Source organism: Mastomys coucha, unplaced genomic scaffold, assembly GCF_008632895.1.
Source record: "Mastomys coucha isolate ucsf_1 unplaced genomic scaffold, UCSF_Mcou_1 pScaffold7, whole genome shotgun sequence".
In the NCBI taxonomy this organism is placed as follows: Eukaryota; Metazoa; Chordata; class Mammalia; order Rodentia; family Muridae; genus Mastomys; species Mastomys coucha.
Window position 1 is genome coordinate 41,278,917 of NW_022196913.1, and position 22,810 is coordinate 41,301,726.

Below are 22,810 nucleotides of genomic sequence, written 5' to 3' on the forward strand. Positions count from 1 at the left end.
CTGCTGGGAATTGAACTCAGGACCTCTGCCAGCCCGCTCACTCAGGCCCTGCTCGCTCCTGCATAATTCACTGTAACTGTCTTCAGACGCACCAGAAGAGGGCGTCAGTTCTCATTACGGGTGGTTGTGAGCTACCATGTGGTTGCTGGGATCTGAACTCAGGACCTTCGGAAGAGCAGTCAGTGCTCTTACCCGCTGAGCCATCTCGCAACAACAGATAGAAGCAGCTATTAACAACTTACCCCTTACTTTATTTTTCCTCTCAAAAGTTAATTTAAAATGGGTGCTAGATCCATGGGAAGATCTAAAATTAGAAAACTCAGAAGGAAAACAGAGGAGCAAGTGTTTGTGACCTTGACTTGAGTACATGATCTTTTACATGCGGTAATAAAAGTATAAGCAACCAAAGAGAAAATTATAAAATGGTTTTGATAAAAAGTAAACCATTTCTGCTTTAAAACAGACCATTAATGATGTGAAAAGGACAGCACAGAGATTAGAGAAATGCTTATTTACATCCGGAACGTGTAACTAAAAGCTGCAGTGTAGTGACTGACAGCCCAATTTTAAAATTGGACAGGGTTTGAAAAGCTATTTTAAAAAACAACAACACAAAAATCCACAAATAGTAAAAGAGATAAGTCATTCAGTATTATCAGTCCACAGAGGAATGGACATTTAATCTACCATACTACCCAAGTTCACCGAGAAGTCTGTAACAATTTTAAAATGAAATAGAGCCCACAGAAATTATCACCTTGGCAAGGAAGGATATGGAGAAGTCGGTGCCCTCATGTTCCTCTGGTAGGAATATAGAATGGTGGAGCTGATTTGGAAATAAGTTTGGCAGTTTCTCAAACAGTTAAATGTAAAGTGACCACATGACTAAGCTACCTTAACTAGGTATGTTCTAAGAAAACCAGAAACATACACTCTCACAAAGACTTTTACATGGCTGATCAGAGTGGATTGTTCATAGCATCCAGAAGCAATTCCAATGGACAGTGGATAAACTACTAAATAAACCATGCTTTGTACACACAGGGAAATGTTATTCATTGGTAAAAGGAATAAGTCTTGGCACATGCTCCAACATGGATGAGCTATGAGAAGCATGCTCTATGGAGGGAACCGGGCAGAAACATAGTGTTTGATTCCATATACATGAAATGCACATATCATTCACTGTGATGGGACAGAGAAAGTTAGCAGCCATCAGGGGCTGGAGAAATGAGAAAGTTTCTTTTAAGATTGACGAAAATAGGGCTGGAGAGATGGCTCAGCCGTTAAAGGCTAGGCTCACAACCAAAAATATAAGATTGACGAAAATGAGCCAGATAAAGAAGGTTACCCAACACTGAAGAGAATAAAAATACTGATTTGTGTACTTCAGGGGAGTAGATTTTGTATCTCTGAGATATCTTGCAATGATATTCTACCTATAAAAAGAAGGCACTCTTAGTTTAAGTCTGTGGGGTTGTAATTTAGTCTGACACTTAATGACTGGGATCTTGGTTAAGTTCTGTATCTGTTTCCTCATCTTAGATGAAGACAGCAATGGGGACCTCAGGAAGGTTGTTAAAGGATGGAGCAGGTTAAACAGGCCATCACTTAGAGCATCTCTTAGAGCATCAAGGGATGATGTACAGAAAGTGAACCACAATGCTTTATTCTTTGGAAGTAAGTTTGTTCGTAATTGCAAGTCCTTTGTCAAACATGCTGGTACATGTTCAGTATAAATTCCCAGTCTGCAAATGGTGGAGCTCATGGGCTAACTCCGGCTGATAGTCATAATAGTGAGTTGGCCAAAAATATGAATAAGAAGATAATGTTTGAAAACAAGCATCTTGGATACACTGTTAGAATTACTAACTTGGATGCATGGTAAGATAATTTCACAAGCCCTCCAACGTCTTTAAGCAGTTCAGTCTACATTCAGGATTCTTCTTCTATATGATTTTATTTGGAATTTATTTTCAGATCACTCTATTTTCCACAGTGATTGAAACTGAAGATGATTCAGCAGTATACGAAGCCAACTCATAGGAATATACAGCACATCTAAGCTAATGTAAAGGCGGTACAGCCAATTTTTAAAAATGTGCCCGTGGTGTATAGATCATCGTGCAGGGGGCATTGGGCGTTAGAACTGTATAGATCATCATGCAGGGGGCATTGGGCGTTAGAACTGTAGAAGGATGACCTTCAGATGAGCGGTCAGAACCCTCTGCTTTGCCAGTGCTTTGCAATGAACACTTCCAGAGGTCAAAAGCAGAAGTAATAACAACCACATTCTTTCTAGAAAGGATTGAAAAAGGGTTTCCTTTTCCTTTCCTTTTTCTTTCCCTGTTTTATATACATCGGAGCTGGCTAACCTATTGCAATCCATTCTTGAGGTTCTTCTACTCTGATTCTTTCCTCCAGGGAACTGACGTGAAGCCAGTTCATGTAGATGCTCCTATGCATGAGCAGGCTAGCCACAGGCTGGCCATGTGCGTGCTTGCAGCCTTCACACAAAGCAAGTGTCAGAAAATGCTGAACTATACAGGAAAGGTCTGGATGGAAGAACAGCATAACTTATTAAAATAAAGTTAGTTTTGAAGCTGGAAAGGACTCTATAACTCATTAATACCGAAGTATTACATTTCCATATGAGAACGTAAAGGTCTTGAGAGGCTGAGCAACTTGCCAAGGTTATCCAGGTAATTAAAGGCAGATCAAGTCACAAGGCTTTGCACAGTGTGTGTGTGTGTGTGTGTGTGTGTGTGTGTGTGTAAGATATATATATATCCTACACTTTCAGTAACTGACCGCCTCCCACTAGAGCAACCTTGCTTCCTTGGGCTTAGAATGAAACTCCCCCTCTGGTCTCTCTGCTTCCCAGTGCAATATATACACACATATATGGCTTTCTTTCTTCCTTCCTTCCTTCCTTTCTTTCTTTCTTTCTTTCTTTCTTTCTTTCTTTCTTTCTTTCTTTCTTTCTTTCTTTTTTTTCACCTTCCAGTACAGACTGGACCCAGTGGCTCTACAGGAACTGTCCAGGCTTTCAGTGCCAGATGGAGACCACTGAAGCTTCCTGCTTCATGGACTCAGCTTCATGGTTCTCAGCTTCTCTCGCACACATATATGACCATGGCTGGACTACCCTGAAGTGCTTTCACGTCATTGTAATGTCAGTGGTGACAACTAAAACCATGGTTAAGCTGGGAGCTGCTATGCTTCCTCTAGCACACTGAGAAAGCTGGAGCAGGAGAGACAGGTTGGAATATGGACAATGAAGAACCACTGTTCAGGAGGTAGTGAAGCTGTTGGCTCTAAGAGACACTCTGGAAGGATGTTCACTTTCCTCTAAAACAGATCAGAAGGCAAGGGCTGAGTCTTCCTCAAGGAGGCCGAAGGTCTAACTGGCCAGCACTATGGGGGAGAAGTGGTAATACCTGAGTGATGCCATTCAGTCTCATCCCAGACAGCAAGAACTATCTGCTCCTGCAGAGGCAGAGCTGGGGGCATTGTCCCTTTTAGAGAGGCAGCATGAAGAGAAAGGGAACCTTGCTGCCTGCCATACAGGACGGGCTACAAAGGCCATATAACCAGAGTGAAATGGACCGAAGGTGAAATACCATGGTCATAATAACCCATGATTCTTGCATGCAGATCCATCCCTGCCTGCCTGACTGCCTGGTCCCTGAAGTAGCTAATGTCTGGGCCATTTCAATTCAGCCCTTGGACCTTTAATGATGTACATCCCTGGTTTTCATCTGTGTCCTAAGGACACTTCCTGGGGCTTTCCATCTTTGACCAGCATAGCCAGAAGCTTGCAGGAGGATAATGACTTTCAGTCCATGACCACCTCCCACAAGAGCAGCCCTGTTTCTTTGGGCTTAGAATGCAATCCTCCCTCTGGTCTCTCTGCTTCCCAGTGCATATTATGAACCTCCTTGCATTTTATGTAGGGTATTGTCTCCTGGGTAATATTAGAGAACAACCAACCTAACTGCCTTGTCTTGTAACCTCAGCACCTGAGTTTTGGACACAGTCATCATGTGCAGTCAGGGTTGTAAGGATGAGAAAGTGATATTTATTTATTCAGTTTGGTTAACATTTTGCTGTTTTTCTGAAAGAAATTGTTTACTCTACACTTGCTCCATATCCTGCCTGCTGCTGAATGCATGAGAGAGAGAGAGAGAGAGAGAGAGAGAGAGAGAGAGAGAGAGAGAGAGAGAGAGAGAGAGAGAGAAGTGCTTCCCTGATGGGAGCTGTACTTTGATGAACAAGTCAAGAAAGGTATAGTTTTCCACCCAGAGTCATTGAACCAGATTCTATTAAGTCTATCCAAGGGACATAGGGAAATACTTGCACCAAGCAGGAGGGAAGCCTTGCCATGAAGCATCTTTCATGACCCTGTAAGTGCCACCATCTCTGTCTTTTGGAATTGTTTCCTACTCCAATGTGACCTGCAAATAATGAAGTGGCCAAACACTCTTGTAAGGTACGATGAGACTGTCATGTCGGCTGAGCATGAACTGACTCTCTCTCTAAGAGAGGCCCTCATGTTCACATAATCCAACAGTGAAATGCTAGCTCAGCCACTTCAGCAAACTGCCTGCAATGACTCACCAATATGCTAGATGCTACACACTCTTCAGACACTCCCAAGGGTGAATATCTACCACAAGGGACCTAAGACAGCAAACAGGAAGGAGAAGCTAAACTACCTGTCCATGGTGCTCTGTGTCACAGCCCCTTGCATGTGACTGAGCCAGCACTCTGGAAGGCCCTGCTGGTCTGCCTCCTGTTCAGACACTCATAAATCTAGCTGAATTCTGAAAGCTGAGATGTCCTGGGTCATTGAGACCTAAATGGGCACATCAGCTTAGCACAGACCATGAACAATGGGACTGAAGTGTGAGGAGTCGGGTGGGGTAGGATCCTTTGTTGGAAACAGTGAAGCCTACTGAGGGAGGTAAGTCCATGCTGCTGGGTTAGAGTGATTGCTCCTCAGAACTGTGTTAGACAACAAGGCCAAGAGTAACCTCTGGGTAGTCAGCCAATGTCCAGCAAACATTTCTACCCACTCTTGAGTCTCTGCTTAGCAATAGTCCCTCAACCCCAAACCCCAGATAAGTCTTTCTTCCTACCACTAGCAAGCATTGCTGTAATCAGCATTAGACCTGCCATTACCTAGTACAGACAGAGAACACTACTAGACCAGCACCAGACTGCCCTGGATCTTTTCATATTTTGAAACATTTGCACACTCATAATTAGGTATCTTGGAGTTAGAACCCAAGTCTTGGTTTGAACTTAACCTATGTGCCACATACATCTCACATACATTCAGAAGGTGATTCTGCATATATCAGTGTCTTTGTGAGTCTCCTATGGGAGCAGACATGGAATTCTCTATATGTACATGTGAAGTTCTGGATTTGTATAATATTTCACATGTTGTGTTTTGGGGTTAGACACGGTCGACTTGTGCTTTGTGTGGATGGTCTCATTTAATTATTTATCACAGTCTACCCACTAGAAAATGGTAGTTGCTAGGATGATGAAGACACTGAAACTCAGAGAAGTGGTATTTCCTCAACTCCAAACAGCAAATAATAGCTTAAGCCAAAGCTTGGGGTGTGTGTGTGTGTGTGTGTGTGTGTGAAATGTCCATGTCCTGAATGATGTCTCCTGGAGAGCCTTCACCAACCCCTCAACTAAGAAGAATCCTTGACATGGTCTGACTTCTTAGAACACACATAGTTTATGAAGTCTACCAGTGTTTGTGCAGGCATGAAAAGTGTCTGCTGCCTTTTCTTTAAAAATACCCCAAAGTCACAAGAGTATCAGTCATCTCAGGACACTGGGCACCCCTCTCTTCTGAGTTTCTCAAGGTACTCAGGAGGATGGCAACATATTGCCTCCCCGAGACTCCAGCTGTGCGTCTAATAAAGAAGGCGATCCCAGCAGCCAGTGTTCATTAGGCACCTGCTACACTCGGCTCTGTACTGAGTGAAATAGAGATTTCTGTCATTTCTACTTTAGAGGAGGAAAGAGGCACAGAGAAACTCTGCCTTGCTCAAGGTCACACAGCTGGCCTTCAATAGAGCCAAGACACTGAGACCTTTTGTCCCTGTCCTTGGAGTCTGGGCATGTCTCGAGTTGGGGTAGCACAGGCCACTGTCAATGAGATGCCTAGTCACCGTACATCAACTCCCTGAAACTTCATCGGGAGAGGGCAGAAAAGTCCAGGGTACTGTGTACACTCAGGATGTTGCTGACCAGGCCAGGATCAAGGTCTTATGTGTTAGGGGGAGTATCAGAGGAAGATTCTGAGAGAGAGAACAGAATTCAGAACAAGATGTCAAAAACAATGGGATAGCAAGAACAAGATCTGTCCACTCCATGACTTTATACCAACTGTTTTTAGGATTTCATTATACTCTATGACAGGTTCCTCATAGGTACCTATCATGGAGATATTTCCATCAAGAAGCTTGGAAACTGAGGCTGCCTATATGAAGGGACTATGTGTGTGTGTGTGTGTGTGTGTGTGTGTGTGTGTGTTGCCATGAAACAGAAAAAAAAAACAAAATCATTCTCTTTCTACTATTACCATTGACTTTAAACCTGTATTGTGGGCATGGATTGGCTTTAGGGGCTGATGTTTTGATCTGTTTTGGTCATTCCAGACAGGCAGGGCTATGAGCTGTAACTCCACAGGTTTAAATGGTTCTTTAAATTGCTGTTGAGTTTCCATGGGCTAGGCTTTGTTTAGCCCAGGCCCTCTAGCACCCTATCTCAGCTCATTGCTTCAAATAAGAGGCTTTATATTTTATTCATAGTAACCTGCTACTGTGAGTTGGGGACACTTCAGCCATTTCCCCTTTTCAACATTCTCCAATGACCACTTGTAGGTCCTGGTGAGTGAATCCTGCTCCCAAAGCCAATCCATGCCCACAATACAGGTTTTTCAGGCACTTCTCACTTTAAATTTCTCTTAAGAATGCTTGTGTAACTTCCCATTACCCCCATTTGGGTACTTTTACAACTGACATTGCTTTAGCTTTATGACTCGTGAAGAACGACTACCCAGGACACAATTTTGGCTGGGAAGTTTCACCCAGTTCATTGGCTGGCGACTGCTCAAATTATGTACTAATTTCACTCTACATATACTTTCCTAAATATCCTTTCATTTGGACTCAGAGGAGTTTCTTGTATGTAAGTGTGTCACCTTAGACTAGTGGGACCTCCACAAACAACTTCTCCACAGACAACACTTCTATAGGATGGCCAGCTCTGGTATTGTACTGAATGGTAAAAGACACATGGCATTGGTATTTGGAAGGAATGTCATCTTTTTCCTCATCTTGATCTTTAATTGAAAGCTGGGCACATAGTTAAGGCCAAGTTTAACCCTATACACCAAGAGTCATTCTGTATTTCAGAAGTAAAAATATGTGGGGTGAAGAATTGAAGAAGTCTGTTACCACTTTACAAGACACATGACCGTGATACAAATCTGTTTGGGCCTCCACTTCCACATCTGCAAATGAGCAATCATGTGTCATTCATCTGATTAAAACTATTAGGACAGGTAAGGTTGTACAGACACATAAACTGGTGCATAGGAGACTTTGGGCAGATGTGAATGCTGGCTGCAATCCACATCGACCATAGTATTCATCATGTGCTATAGAGGAACCTGCCCAGGCATGTACATTAGCTGTGCTCATGGCTGGCTTTAATGATTGTTCTCATACAGATAGATGATTGACTTATATCACTAGGGCCCAAATTATCTGCTCAATAATAGTTGCCATTTACCGCTTAAAATGAAATTCTGTGACAATAAGGCATTTATGCCTATGAAACTGAAATAAATATGTAGGAGAGAAACACTTGGCAGTGTCTGCGTTATAGCACTCATCATGGAATGGTCCTCTTGCTTGACACCAGCCCATTTCATTGGAAGCCAAACTCACCACACTGAATCCTTGGTGAGTTTGGAGCTCACATTCCCATCTTCTTCCAGGAAGATGTCCATTTGCAGATTGGCATCATTGTCGTGGGCTGAGAAATAATTGGTAATGACTCGTGCAGGGATTCCAAGGCATCTTAAAACTGTGGGCGACAACAATCATGTGAGACACAACACATGGTAAAAACACAGTGAAAAATCTTGTCCTCTGTGGGTCATTCTTCCTCCCCAGTGTGAAAAGGCCCCTTCCTCAGATGTGCCACACTGCAGAAGTGTGACTTGCTCAGTCCCCGCCAGGACTGGAGGGAGACCACGTAGTTAGACTATTGGGAAGAACAGACGATGCCAACAAAATCATTTCTAACAGAAACCCAATAACCCCGTGTTAATTGTTTAGTTCTAACCACAAGCTCATCAAAGTAGCAGTGATTCCGTCCTCTTAAGGGGGCATGTTCCTGAAAAGACCATTTTTCAAAAGCTTATCCCAAGGTAGGATTGTATAGGGCTGGTCCTCAGTGGGACATGTTACTTCTGGGTGAAATTCTTCCTACATCACTCTATGCAGGGTGACACCACTGAGTTGTCTTAGTTGCTAGATAATAAATTACCTGGGTGCATCTCTTGCCATATGCACCTATTGATTAAGCTTAATCCGAGTGCCCTTTCTGACTCCCAAGACACCAGACATCAGGGCTCATTGGAAATAATTCAGCTGACAATTTTAAGATTAATGACTTGGCTTGCTTTTTTCCCTCCTCTCCATCAGAATAATTTAGCATTTTTTAAAACAAAGACTATCCAGCCCTTTCCACAGAACAACCTTGGAAGAACAACTGTGAGTTTAGTACACATGTCCTGTCCTTCAAATGACGTGGCCTCAAGCACCAAACAACAGGGAGACAGCCACCACTGGCTTCTCCCTTCTACATTCCTCTGCAGCCTCTAGTCACTAGTATAATGACTGATACTCATGTTCTATTTCTGGTGAATTCTAATGCGAATTGCTGGGCACTAGATCACATTATTACTGAAGGGGGCTTGCTCAAGTCATTTAAGACATGTAAAGGTTGACTTTGGGGTTACCAGCTCCTCCTACCACCAACTTTCCTTTCTGATTTGCTTCTATTGTGATCTCTCTATAGTACGATGAAGGTCTGTCGTTGCTTAATCAAAGCCTGTCCTCAAGCACAGAGAACATCCTTTATGAAAATAGCATACATGGATGCAAGGTTTCACTATTTTATCTGGTTCTAAACCCAATGGTATCAAGCTATGGCAGTGAAATTTCAGGTGTGTTGAAGGACTGGGGCTTTTTATGGCTTCCTGGAAGGAGTGTAGGGGAGACTTATTTTTCTGTATCTTGGCTTAAAAGTCCCAAGCATCCACAGATGCTTTCCAACCCTTCAGCCACCAGGAAGTTCAGGCTTCTGTCTGACAAGAGCAGCCTCCCAGAAGATGACTGCTCCCAGGAAATAAGCATGCCTTTAGTCCTTGAATACTGTCAAAAGGCTTGGAACATATGCTTATTCAAGCCGTGCCATAGGAAATCACAGCAAATGAAAGAAAAATGTCATTTCTGTTCAGGTGGAACAGGACTTGGTCCTACACTGTGACAACTTTTTATTTAACACATTCATTTTTTTTAAAAAAAAAACTGTCCTTTCCCAAGTCTATAGCCCCCAGACCCTCTTTGTTTTTTTGAAAATTTTATTTTAAAATGCTAACTAAGCAAAGCACTGTTTATTAATGAGCAGACAGAAAGGACACTCTGGCTTGAATTTAATGTTTCTCCGAGGCAGGAGGTGTGCTGTGTGAATGAAAATCATTACTGATGGCGAGGACACAGTGAAATGAATGGCCTTTTAAAATAGCGTTGAATTAACTGTAACATTGCCTGGACTGATAAAGGCAGGTGCTGTTTGGTAAAATGATACACAAGACTGAAGAGAATTATTCTGTCCCCATCTGTTTTGCTGGGAAGATTGGGTATTGGGTGGACTAAGCTGGACAGGTGAAGAAGCTCATTGGCTACTGATACCCACCTGACCAGGCTCCCCTGAGACTTAGGGATGAAGAAGATGACATGGCCTAACTATTCCTTTCATATCTAGGAAGAACTTTTAAGAACTTACAAAACATCTCATCAATAACAAATAAGTGTATTGATATAATGTTTCAAGAAAAAATAGAATTTACTTTTCCTTATTCTTTATTATTTTAGTTTTTCTTTAATCTTTAAAAGAAATGCTTATAATGGCTCATGCTTTCCCCACTCCCTTCCTTAGCCCCTCCAACCCTCCATTGCTCTGGGTGGCAGATGATGGATCATGTAGGAAGCAGTCTATCATTCTTTCCATAAAGATTCTGGAGTCAGAGAAATGTGAGCATATTTGGCCCAGCAGAATTTAATTATGCATTGACTACATCCCAGAATAGTCACCCATAAATTCTATAGAGTCATTGGGAGCTGTTAAGTCTCCTTGCCAGCTTTTAGATAAAGTGATTTGAAGTGAAATTTCTGTTACATTAAAAATCATTACTCTATTGGACACTTACATGTGTTAAAGACACCAGCAAAAACCCAGCACTGGCCATATCGGACCGGTGTTTCTGAGCTTCTGTATTCTAGTAGAATGTCAACACTGCCTGTCCAAGCTGATGGAGGGATGCCGTAAGCATAGACATTGTCCCATGATCCAACAAGAACACCTTCGTCGTCCTTGGCATTCACCTGTATGAAACCATCAGAGGTGAAAAAAATAAAGGTCATTTAGAAGATTGGTGTGGGGCAAGCTGAGGCTTGCAGTGGCATCTATGCATGGAGAAAATACTTCCTATTCCTGTTCTATTGATCATGTTATCAGCAAGAGTAATGATGCAAGACCAGAGTGTGCAAAGGGAAGACGTGATGGCCAATACGAACTCCTAAGCAGCGTGTTATCAAGCGCAGTTGAATGGTGAGTAGGGAGAGTCTTCCCAATTTGATTTGACAGAGATCCATATCAGGTGCTTGTTTTGACCCAGAATGACATGAGGAAAACACGAAAAAGACTGCAAGAGGAGAAGTTAGGGGAGACTCCTGTGTCAGGAAAGATGAATTCACCTGATAAGTGGAAAGTCAGTGATGGGGGGCACTTTCACTTTTGTGGTAAGTAGTGGGTGCTCACGAACTACAAAGCTTAATACCAATTGCCAAAGGCACCATTAAGAGTCAATAGGAAAATAGATTCCCATAGGCACTGTACGGATTTTTTTTTTTTTTTAAGATCACTAAAGAAATTCTCTTCAGGCTTAAGGGATGGCTCAATGGGTAAGAATAATTGCTGCATAAGCATAAAGACTTGAGTTCAAATCCCCAGCACTCATGTTAAAAATTGGAAATGGCCAGTATTGTAGGAGGCAGCATCAGAAGGACTGCAGAGTCTTGCTGGTTGTAGCTTTTTGAGATCCTATTTCAACAGTTCAAGGAGGAGACACAGCAGGATACATGATATCCTCCCCTGTCCTCTACCTGTACATGTGTGCCTCCAACATATACATATGTATTATATATACATATATATACAGCAATAGACATATGCCGCACATACTCACACGATACATAAAATAAAAATATTTTTAAGAGATCGTTTAAAGTGATTAATATACACATATATGCATATATATTTGAGTTGGTGATCAAACCAAGGCCTTGTGCTAGGCAAGTATTTTACCATTGAACTACATCTCAGCTCCCAGTTTTGTAATTATATTACAAGGTATTTCTATTTACCTAGGGAGTCTGAGATCTTACTATAGTAGAGACTTAAGCTGAATCATACTGGCAATATGGAATATTTGGGAAATCCTTGATATACACTTGATACTAGAATAGAAACATCTAGTATACCTGGCATGCAGGAGCAAAGACAATTGATGTTTAGAAAATAAAACAAAGTCTGGGAGGTTGCATTTTTTTCTGGACTCTTTGAATGGAGCTTTCATCAGTTTAATTGTAGCTAGCATCCAGGTGAGGAACAGTGGGAATTCTATTCAAACTGGGTGCTGCCACAAAACTGGCATGACCGTGCTTGTGAATAATCAGAGTGTAGTTTGTGAATCACCAGTCATGATGCCCTCTGAGCTCATCAGAAATGCATAATGTCAAGTTCCTCCCAGTCCTGGATGATAGTGAGATGACATTAATTAGCTATCGATGCCAAATATGGGCCCTGAAGTTGTGCAATTAGATTATGGAACCCTTAGAAGAGACACGAAGGCACGGTGAGTTTCTATGTATTGGCAGCCTCAGCAACCTGCTGGACTTCTTCGTTTGGCCTGCACTCCTTGGCTGGAAAGGACTCTTATTCTGAAATACTTCAAGAGTTCTCTGAAGGCAGAGATGAAATACATGAAAATGTGTCTTTCTAAAGTCCAGCGAGTCTGCATAAAGAGCTGGTGCTCCAAAATTATTCAGTAATCAGGTCTATATTCAACAACCATGCAGGCATTGGACATTGACTATGCATAAGGCCTTTCACTCAGGAGAGGCCGAAGCCAAGCACATGGGAGTGATGTGATGGTGAAGACAAAGGCACACACAGCTAGAGTGGAGGGCCAAAGGAGAGGAGAATCAGTTGGAGGGTGGTCCTGTCGTCTGGGGTTTGGCAGCAGGGATGTCATTCAAGCTGTCCAGAAAAAGTTATCCAAAGTTGAATAACTGTGTGATGTTATAATAGTTTAGGAACCTTTGTATGGTTATCACATAAGTAATCATGACTGAATGAAATGCTATTTCCACATTGGCTTTGTGTACAGTCAGGCTAGAATGAAGACTCCTGGTCAGTACTTAGTTAATGCATTGAATGTAGAAGAAGAAAAAAAATCGCCCAGGTTTCTTAAAGACCAGCACACTCAAGGCTTTGTTGTGAACTTACTTAGGCCAGCTCTTCAGGCCCTATTCTTGACCAGCACTTGTCCTTGCAAGTGAATTAAATGTCAGAAAATCTGCTATGTTGGAACACTGGCAGTATCCAGTCTTTGTGGAGAGGTAGTACATTATCTTTGAGAAGTAAAATAGAGTTTATGAATCCCAGAGATAAAAGTCCCTAAACTGGGACTCTGATATATGATTTTCAAATAGATAACCCTTAAATAGAAGGCTACTAATGGCATAAAGCTGAACCCAATCAGCTGACGAGAAGAGTAAGAAACAAATAGCCCTCTTCCATACAGACCTTTTAATTGTTAATGCTGAGTGCTGCCCCCTCTGCTAAATAAATCACAATTCTCACTTATTAGCATTTGGCAAGATTAGCTACTGTGTTCTAATTAGAACATTGATTTCTAAGGAGCTCACAGAGCGAGATATGTCTTCAGTGACAGGTGAAAAGGGTTAAAGTAAAATAGCCCCTTCTAGACAACAAAATATGCTGGAGGGGCAATTCGAGGGCATGCTGGGGCTTTTACTTGCTAGAGTTGGCTGTTATAACTACCTATTATGAACTCAAGTTTAGACTAGGGGCTGAATCAAATGTCATGGTTTTGCGTCATTGGTGATCCAGCATACAGTTTGAACCTAGGACTATACACCAGAATTGCTCTTTACCATTAATATGACTGTATTAAATTCCTATTCCAGAGGCTGGAGAGATAGCTCAGAGAAAAGCATACTGGCTGCTCTTCCTGAGAACACAGGGTTCAATTTCTAGCACCCATCCAGGGAAGCTAGAGCCCTCTTCTGGTTTCTGCAGGCACTGCATGCCCATGGTGCACAAACATAGAAGCAGGCAAAAACAGGTCTACATATAAAATAATTTAAAAATAAACTAAATGTTAAATTTCCATCGCATCATGCCTACAGAACTGGAAAGATGAAAAAAGTACCCCAAAACATTACTATCAACAACATCAGTGCAGGAAACTCCAGCACTCAGTGCCCAAAGTAGATGTCAGTAGTGAGAGACACAGGGAAGCAGAGGTCTCAGAATCCAATCTAACCACTGGTTCTTCAGAAGCCCAACGGCTGAAACAACACAGTGTTACAGCGTTTCATGTCAAAAGAGGCAGCTATTCTGTGACCGTGATATGAATAGAAAGCCTAAGAGTTCAGCCTCATGGGAGACACTTTAGTTGGGGCCAAGGCTCTGCGTGAAAACTGATGGAATCCTAAAAGAAGGAGCAGAACGCAAGGTACTAAGAAAGGTGACCCCTCTCCGCAGCTCATCTCTTTTGCTCCAGTCTTTTCTCACCCTTGCTCCAGTCTCCCAATGCATTTGGAAGCAGACTATGAGCTACAGTGCCCTAAGAACTGTAGGTCCTGGGAGAGACAAAATTCATCTTAGGTTAAGAAGAGCCAGATATCATCTATCAGAACAAATAAAATATCCAAAGAAAAACTGCATAAATGATATACAAACAGAAGAACATGAGACCTAGTAAATAAGAAGGCGGGAAAAAAAGGCAACGCTCATACATAGAAGAAACTAAGGAGCATGACGCATTTTCTCGCAATCTATAATGAGATCGCTGACCTAAAGGACAAATGGATGATCAAATAATATAATTTCAGAAATAATGATGCATCATTAACTTTGAGATACAGAGTAGACAGTTCTAAAAGCAAATAAATAACATTGAGGATGAATGAGATAATAACAAATATTAATGAAAAAGACAGATATTGTTAGAGAGATGCTAAGAGCTCTCTAGGGCACAGATGATACAACACAAAGATAACCAGTGTCCTTAAAGTAGAGAACCCTCAAAATGAAACCAAAGGTATGACCACACCCTACAGCTTTTGGCTTTATCAAGAGAATGTATAATCTACACTGAGAGTCATCCATAGTCCATGGCTTAACCCAGGCCCCTAACCTGGAACTCAAAATCAATTTAAATTTTGTATAAAGAAAAATTTGCTTGTTCATCTAGACAAAAATAGTGCCAGTCAGCAAAAATTGAGGGAATCGGGCTGTCTTCAGATGTTTCCACAGTACCATTCAGTGACAAAACACTGTCAATCACTATTCACATAGTCCTGAGAGATAAGTGTCTGAAGGTCATTAGGCAGAGCCAAGCTGCACAGGGATAACATAAAGTCTCTCTCAGTCATGAAGGATCTCAGAAAATGTAAGAGTCATAAACTCCATCAAAAATATAGCTGAGCATCCTTCAGAGCTACAGCTGCAAAACGAGTTGAAAAGCTTATAAATGTAGAACCAAAAATTACTATAAAAGAGTCAAAGGAGAAGAGCAAAGAAAATGCCAATGACTCAGTGTGTTGGTCTCTCATAGTTAATTGAAGCCATCTAAAATTAAAATATAATTTTAAAGTACATAATTACTTTATGTCTAATTGGTTTCATAATTTGAACTAATTTTGGAAGAATCTGTTAGGAAATATCTGTTATGAAGAGCCATTTATTTGAAATTTTCTGTTCTGTACAATTCAGTAGTTTTCTTCTGTTAAAAGTAAGATTTGATACAATTAAATAGGATTTAAGTATAATTAAACATAACTCCTTAAATAGCATGATGCCATTTTGTACAAATACAAACAAATGGATTAATGTAGCATAGCAAAGAACAAAAAAATAAATCCATATAAATAGAGAATATATATATATATATATATTCATAGCTGCAAATGGAATTTCTTAGAAAAAAGATTTGATTCCACAAAGACATGTAGGGCAACTAGATATCATATGTCAGGAAGCCTCACAGAACTTAAGACTCACAAGCCTGAAGAGACAACCTATGGACTGTGTGGGCATTTGAAAACCGTATATCTGATAAGGGATTGAAAGGTCAAGCAGAAACATTAAATAATTGTGAGGGTGAGAGGAGACTCTTCACTGGAGTAGCTGTCTGGAGGTTTTTCAGGGAACTCTGTTACAGTGTTGGTGGGATGTGAATTAGCATAGCCATTTGGGTGGCAGGATGGAAGCTCCTGAAAGGATGACTACCCAGGGCATTAATCCACATCCGGGTATGTTTTCCAAAGCATTGACATCACTAGGTCAAAGAGATATCTTAGCTTATCTTCACAGTAACACTGGCCAGGAGAGCAGAGGCGTAGACTTGATGTAGCTGATAGAAGACTAGGCAAGGATAGGACAGCATATAGACACAAGAGAATGCTATCCTGCCATAATGAGAAAAACATAGACATACTGTTTCAATTTTATTTTTAAAATTGTTACAAATTACTTGGATTCCTTTTTGAGAGAAGTGGGATATTTTTACTTTTATTACTGCCTTTTCTCTTCTTTGTTTTCTTTTTTTAACCAAAGAGAAAGCATTTACAAAACACTCTGGAAGTAGGAATATTTATCAATCAAATCTTTCTAATTCTACAATGAAAATTTGGTTACAAATTTCTTCTTAACTATTATAGCTATGTTTTCTGAAATATTTGCTGAAAGAGAGTGGATGATTAAAGCTCCCATCATGTGTCATGGGAGGTGCCTAGTATGCCTATTATTCCAAATTCATGGCTTAGGTCTGAGGGAATAGTTAAACGTTTTTGTTTTTGTTTTTTTTTCCAGCCACACAGCAGGCAGAAGCAGTCAATAAGGGGAAAAGAGAGATTCAGTGATCCAAGAAGTAGACCACCAGGTGGCTGGGCAATATGGGTTTTCTGTAGCTAGTTTCTCTGAGCTGAAGCATTCTTTGGAGCAATGGTTCTAACCCTTCCTAGTGCCACAACCTTTTAATACAGTTCTTCAAGGCATGTTGATCCCCAGCTGTAAAATTGTTTCATTGCTACTTCATAACTGTAATTTTTCTACAGTTGAGTAGCAATATAAATATCTGCTATTTCCAATGGTCTTAGGCAACCCTTCTGAAAGGGTTGGGTGACCCCCCCAAAAAGTCCTGACCCACAGGTTGAGAACCACTGCCTTAGAGGCAGGAAGAAGAGCTCCTAAGATTCAGAAACCTAAGGGAACTTGCAAGCATCAGAAGCTTAAAAGGTTACCAGATTTCACAAGGCTTCTCCTTCAGAGCTAGCAGCTGGGGCTATGTGCAGTTCTGCAGGGATCTCTGAGGATGTAGTTTTATGAGTCTTCAGCCATGCTGGAGCGGGCTTTACCTACACTCCTGTGAGGAACCCCAGCTGGCCATGCTTGGTTCTAAGGGAGCACAGCCAATGGACGGTGGGCTGTTCTACTCTTCAGCATCATATGGGGCAGTCCTGCACTCTAGAGCAAGAGTAAGCCTGACTTCAGCACCATTCAAAAGACGGGAGATAACCATGAAGTTTGAACAGATTTTAACATTTTTAAGGGTCCTATTCCCTGCGGCCCAGATTTCCCACTTTATACAATTTGCTTTCAGCTTCCTTTTTAACACATGCAAAGGGATTTCTCTTCTCTGGCATGCACATTTTATATGGCTTGATGAAATGACTTTTCTCTGTTGTAAACCTGTTTTATTCTGCTAAATTTCGTTGTTTCAAGTTATGGCCTCATAAGGCCAGGAATTTGTAACTCTTTTAGAAAATAGTTTTATATGTCATCATGCCAACAGTTTCTTAAACCAGTGAATATGAATTTGGGATAACACAAACCCTCTTAAGAGACATAAAGTTAAATTTGGGAAGGAGAGAGATTATTCCTAGTACAAATACTTTCCATGTTTTGTAAACCACAGATCTTCAATTACAACCCTGCGATGACTAGCCTTAAGCATAGTGGACCACCTGTGTCCCGTACACCTAGGACTTTGTCAGTGAAACTCAATAGAAACTGTATTGACTGTATTGAGAGTGAATCAGGGAGGGCCAAGTGTTGATGTGGAGGCCACAGCATCATCTGTTCTTAATAACAGCTGTTCCCTTTCTCATGTATACATTTAGATTCAATTACTATCCACAAAAAAACAAGTGTAGAAAATAGATTCTGGGTATAGACAGATCTGGTTTTTGTTTGTTTGTTTGTTTTCAATTTATTTTTGCAAGTTACACGGTAAGGGTGGGAGGGGAGATGAGCTGAAGGTAAAGTTCTTAAAAGATTATCCATGGTCAGGAAACCCAGAAAATATAGGTAAGAAGGGAGAAATAGAGCTACAGGAATTCTATTTTCCTTTGCCTGACTCCTTCACCTTGGTCCCCTTTGGGCTTTCATGGCACTTATCAATGCCACAGTCCAACTTTCTCTGAAGGACAAGAAATCCAAGTGCCATCTTAGATTTTCACAGTCAGGGTGGGATGATGGAGGAGGGGGTTTAATTAGTTGTTTTCTGCCCAGGTGTGGTTGGAATGTTGTACTGCCCTCCTGCAATACTGTTTTACACTGGAACCCCTTGATTTCATTACCAAGTATGCCTATTGTTTGTGTAAAAGCCATCTGGTTTCATGGAGAATCTTTTCCCTGTCACTGTGGTGGTCTTTCTCTGCTCACACTGTGCCCTTTGCTTTACATGGCTCTCATGTAATAAAGTCTCACCATAAAGTGTCCTGTTATTGGTCTGATCATCTTTGTTCCCAGTGCCAGATTCCTGTGCTTGCAAGGAAAGTCAACTTGACTTTGCATTTCCAGGGCCACCACCAAGTGACACTCAGGGAGTTCTGCTGGGTGGATGGATGTGACATTACTCACAGGAGTTTAACATGTCCTTGCAGACCCAGAAGAGGATAGAAACTCCACAAGAATACCAACAGAGTGAACTAACTTGGACCCTTGAGGCTCTCAGGATCCACCAACCAAAGAACACACATGGGTTAGACCTGGGCCTCCCTGCACATATGTAGCAGATGTGTAGCTTAACCTTCACGTAGGTCCTGAACACCTGGAGCAGGGGCTATCCCAAAAGCTGTTTCCTGTACGTGGGATATGGTCTACTAGCTGGGATGCCTTGTCTGGTCTTAGTGGGAAAGGAAGCATCTCTAAGAGACTGGGTGGGGAAATACCCAGAGAACCCCCACCCCCTCAGAGATGAAGGAGAGGCAGGAGGGGAAAGGATTGCAGGAGGGTGTGATTGTGGGGGGGGCAGTAAGTGGGGATATAAAGTGAAAAAGTAAAAAAAAAAAAAAAAAGAGTGTAACATTTCCTTTCTATACCAAGACCCAAAGACATTTTGAAGTAGACAGATTTCTAACACTGTGAAAAGGATCAAGAATGGTCAAGATGATACTGACAGAGAGCAAGATGAGGGGTTCTTGGTCTGATGATTTGCTATGACAACTTGGTAACTAACACTGTGCTGTCCTGGAATAAGGAACAATAAACGGCGGAGTCTATGGTTGCTCCAGCCTCATCGGCTCATTCCATTTCTAACCAAGCCACCATATCAATGAGAGGCTTAAACAAAGGATAGTATTTCCAGGAGTGTTTTTGGAAGAAAATAGATACATTTGTGGGGAATCAAAGCCTTTGATCTTACCTCACACCACATTGAAAGACCTCAAGATGGATTATAGACCAACATATAAAAAGCCCAAGTTGTATTTCAAAAGAAACATGGGGCAATATATTTATGTCTTGAAAAAAACCACATGTGTTCTAGACAGAACTATTTCTTTAAAGGTGGTAGTGTGTCTAGGTGGTAGGGCACTTATCTGACACTCCTAAGTCCTATATATGATCCATAGTACCACAAAACCAAACATAAATACATTAAAATTGGACTTTATGACATTTTTAAAAAGTTCTTAGGAATGGCATGAGCTTACTGTCTGAAACCCACATAACAGCTGACTCCATACATAACCACAGTGCATGCCTCCTGCCTTCCACATCTCCCCTGACCTCTTCCTCTCCTTCCCTCTCTCCCTCCTCCCCTCTCTCTCTTGCATGAGCGCATGAGCATGCACACACATACACACACACACACACACACACACACACACACACACAGAGCAAAGTATAGTCTGGTGGGAAATAACTTCTACATGTATCTGAGAAAAGAAATGGTTTCAAAATATACACACAACAACTCCATCTCTGTATTATAACACAAATAACCCATCAGGAAAACAGCCGTTGACTTGGGAAGACATTGCACTGAAGGAGGTATGTGAATGGCCAAAAGAGTATGGAAAAGTGTGCAGCATTGCTGCTCATCAGAGAAAATAAAATTAAAACAGCAATTTGAACAGCTATGTGAACAGCTATGTTCACACTCTAGATTTGGCAAATCACCAAGAACTGATAAACCTGCAAGAAAAGTAGACAGTAGTGAGTTTCTGGAGGAATGTGAAATGTATGACTATCAAGTCTGACTAACCGAGGCACCTCACAAAATCAAACACATACATTTTCTGTAACACAGACACTCCAGCTTTAGATGGCTACTCCACACATATGAGAATTTGAACCTAAAAAGATGGAAGGCCCTGTGAATGTTGCTGAGAGAGAACTGCTGGCAATATCCCCCTCAGCTGTGGGCCTTGTATGTAAGGATGCCAACTAGGCAGGCAAGATGTGCCCACAGGTGCTGCAGTCTTAGGCCCATTATGGGGTAATGAGCCATTCTCTGATTGTATTTATGTCTGCTACACAGAAGGGAATTCATGACTGGTATTGTAAGTCTGGCCAAACCCTAACCCAGAATCCATCTTCAATTGGTAACTGCTGGCAAAGAAAAAATTCATTCTTCTCCAATGGAGTCTCACTGGACATCTGCACTACATTCAAGGGCAGGTTCCATGCCCAGTAGTAGATGGCCAACACAAACTGATATCAATGATATTTTTGGAGGTAATTTTGTCTCATGAGACTTTGCCTAGACACTTTTCCCTTTACCTTACAAAGCTTTCACTTACATATCTTCTTTTTATGTAGTTTTTGTGTGCAAATGTGTATGTGTGTGCCAGTATCTACATATGTGTTTTAGGCTTTTTCTTCGGCTCCTTTTCTGTTTGTTTGTTTTTTTCATATTCTTGTTTCTTTTATCTTGTCTTATTATTGTTGTGGTTTTGTTATTATTTAGATGTCTGAGAGAGAAAAATGATGTGAATCTGGGTGAGGAGGAAAGCGGGCAAAGATGGGTGGTGCTGGGGAAGAGTAAACCATAATCAAAATACAGTGTATTAAACAAACAAACAAGAACTTTTTTCAATTAAAAAGCACGCTCATGGTTGAGAAGGTCACTGACGCTAATGGAGAGGCTGTTACTGTAGTTTTGTTAAATGTACATGGTGTGTCCATCACATTGACATCTAAACGACTGTGTGCATACCCAGAGAATAGTGTTGTCTGCTTTAGTCGGGGAAGCTTCTCTGTGCAGTGGTCAATGATGACCACAGGGAATCATGACTAGTTAGAAGTACAGAGAATAAGTGTATGTTGCATGTTCAACCCCAAATGGAACATTTCTATTGTTTCCAAGGCTCAGAGAACCTTAGGAAAGAATGGGCGGAAAGTGTAAGAGCCAGAAGAAGGCAGGGCTGATGGGTGAACTGATTTCCAGGCACAGTATGCCCATTGTATCATTGAACTCAGAGCTGCTGTAATCAACTGCATGTGCTCTCTGTAAGAGTGGGTCTACCAACATCTTGTTGTGGAATGCAGAGGGCCTCATGCAAGCCCACCTCTCCCTGAGGATCTCTGCACAGATGGTGGTTGAGGAGAAAGACTTTTATTCCCCTGTGATATAGCTGCAGATAAGACACGTGTGCTTCCACCCATGCTCTTATAAACAACCTTGATGACACACCCTGGGTCACATGCACAGAAAGACATGAGCCTAGAAGGAGAGCTACTTGGGAAGAGGAAAGGAATTAGTGGACATTAGGAGGATAAGAAGATAGTGTCGATGAATATGATCAAACTATACCATATACTTATGGGAAAATGTCATATAGAAACCATTATTACATATAATCATATGTTAGCAAAAACCATTGAAAAGGCATATTCAGAATGCTCATAGCAGCTGCACAATGGTCCCAAAGTAGAATCATCTAGAAGGTCCATCAACAGGCGAATGGGTAGATGAGCTGCAATACATGAAACAAAATTCTGTTCTGAAAGATAAAGATTCGTGTAACAATTCATGGAGTGAATGAAGCCAGTCTTACTCCATCTTCATGAACTTATTCATGTGAGATTCCAGAGGAAATGTGTCTAATCCACTGCAAGAACACACAGCAGCAGTCCTTGGGGTGCAGGCCAACCAGGAGAAAGGTAAAAGACATGCTGGGAACATCTACATTTTGCTAGGACTGAGTATCATTCCCATCAAAAACCACTTATACATATGATAGCTATGCTCTTACTGTCTATAATTCTTTAATTTAAAGATATAACTAACCTTAACTTACACAATGCTATAATAAAAGACTTAACTGACATAACTACTGTTATGGGTGTGTGTGTGTGTGTGTATGTGTGTGTGCAAGCGCATGCACACGCAAGTGCATGTGTGTGATGTGTGAACACTCTAACATGTATAAGTACTTAGAGTTACTTTTCATAGTAACTATTATATTACTACAGGAAATTCCTAGCTCTTGTGTTAGTAACTGAGGACTGTGACTTGGCCACACTGTTCCTTACTAGCCATGTGTGAAATTACTTTATGAGGATAAAGATGGAAACTGAGTTCTAGCTCCCCAGTGTCTTCTTTTCTATCACTGTATCCCTACTGTGTGCTATGGAGCTGGTTGGTATAGAGCAGTGGTTCTCAACCTTTCTAATACTGTGACCCTTTAATGCAGTTCCTCATGTTGTGGTGGTCCCCAAACCACCAAATTATTTCATTGCTACTTCTTTTTTTTTTTTTTTAAAGATTTATTATTTATTATATGTAAGTACACTGTAGCTGTCTTCAGACACTCCACAAGAGGACATCAGATCTCATTACGGATGGTTGTGAGCCACCTTGTGGTTGCTGGGATTTGAACTC

General features: G+C 41.3%; 1 protein-coding gene across 1 annotated transcript in view; it reads right to left on the reverse strand.

Annotated features, from left to right (window-relative positions):
• The window catches only part of F13a1 (coagulation factor XIII A chain), a 176,230-nt gene that overhangs the window by 70,097 nt on the left and 83,323 nt on the right, over window positions 1-22,810 (reverse strand). Inside the window, exons 7-8 of the mRNA XM_031358440.1 lie at window positions 10,535-10,709; window positions 7,983-8,121 (exon numbers count right to left, since the gene is read on the reverse strand). Of these exons, the coding sequence (XP_031214300.1) occupies window positions 7,983-8,121; window positions 10,535-10,709 (314 nt within the window). The remainder of the gene's footprint in view (window positions 1-7,982; window positions 8,122-10,534; window positions 10,710-22,810) is intronic.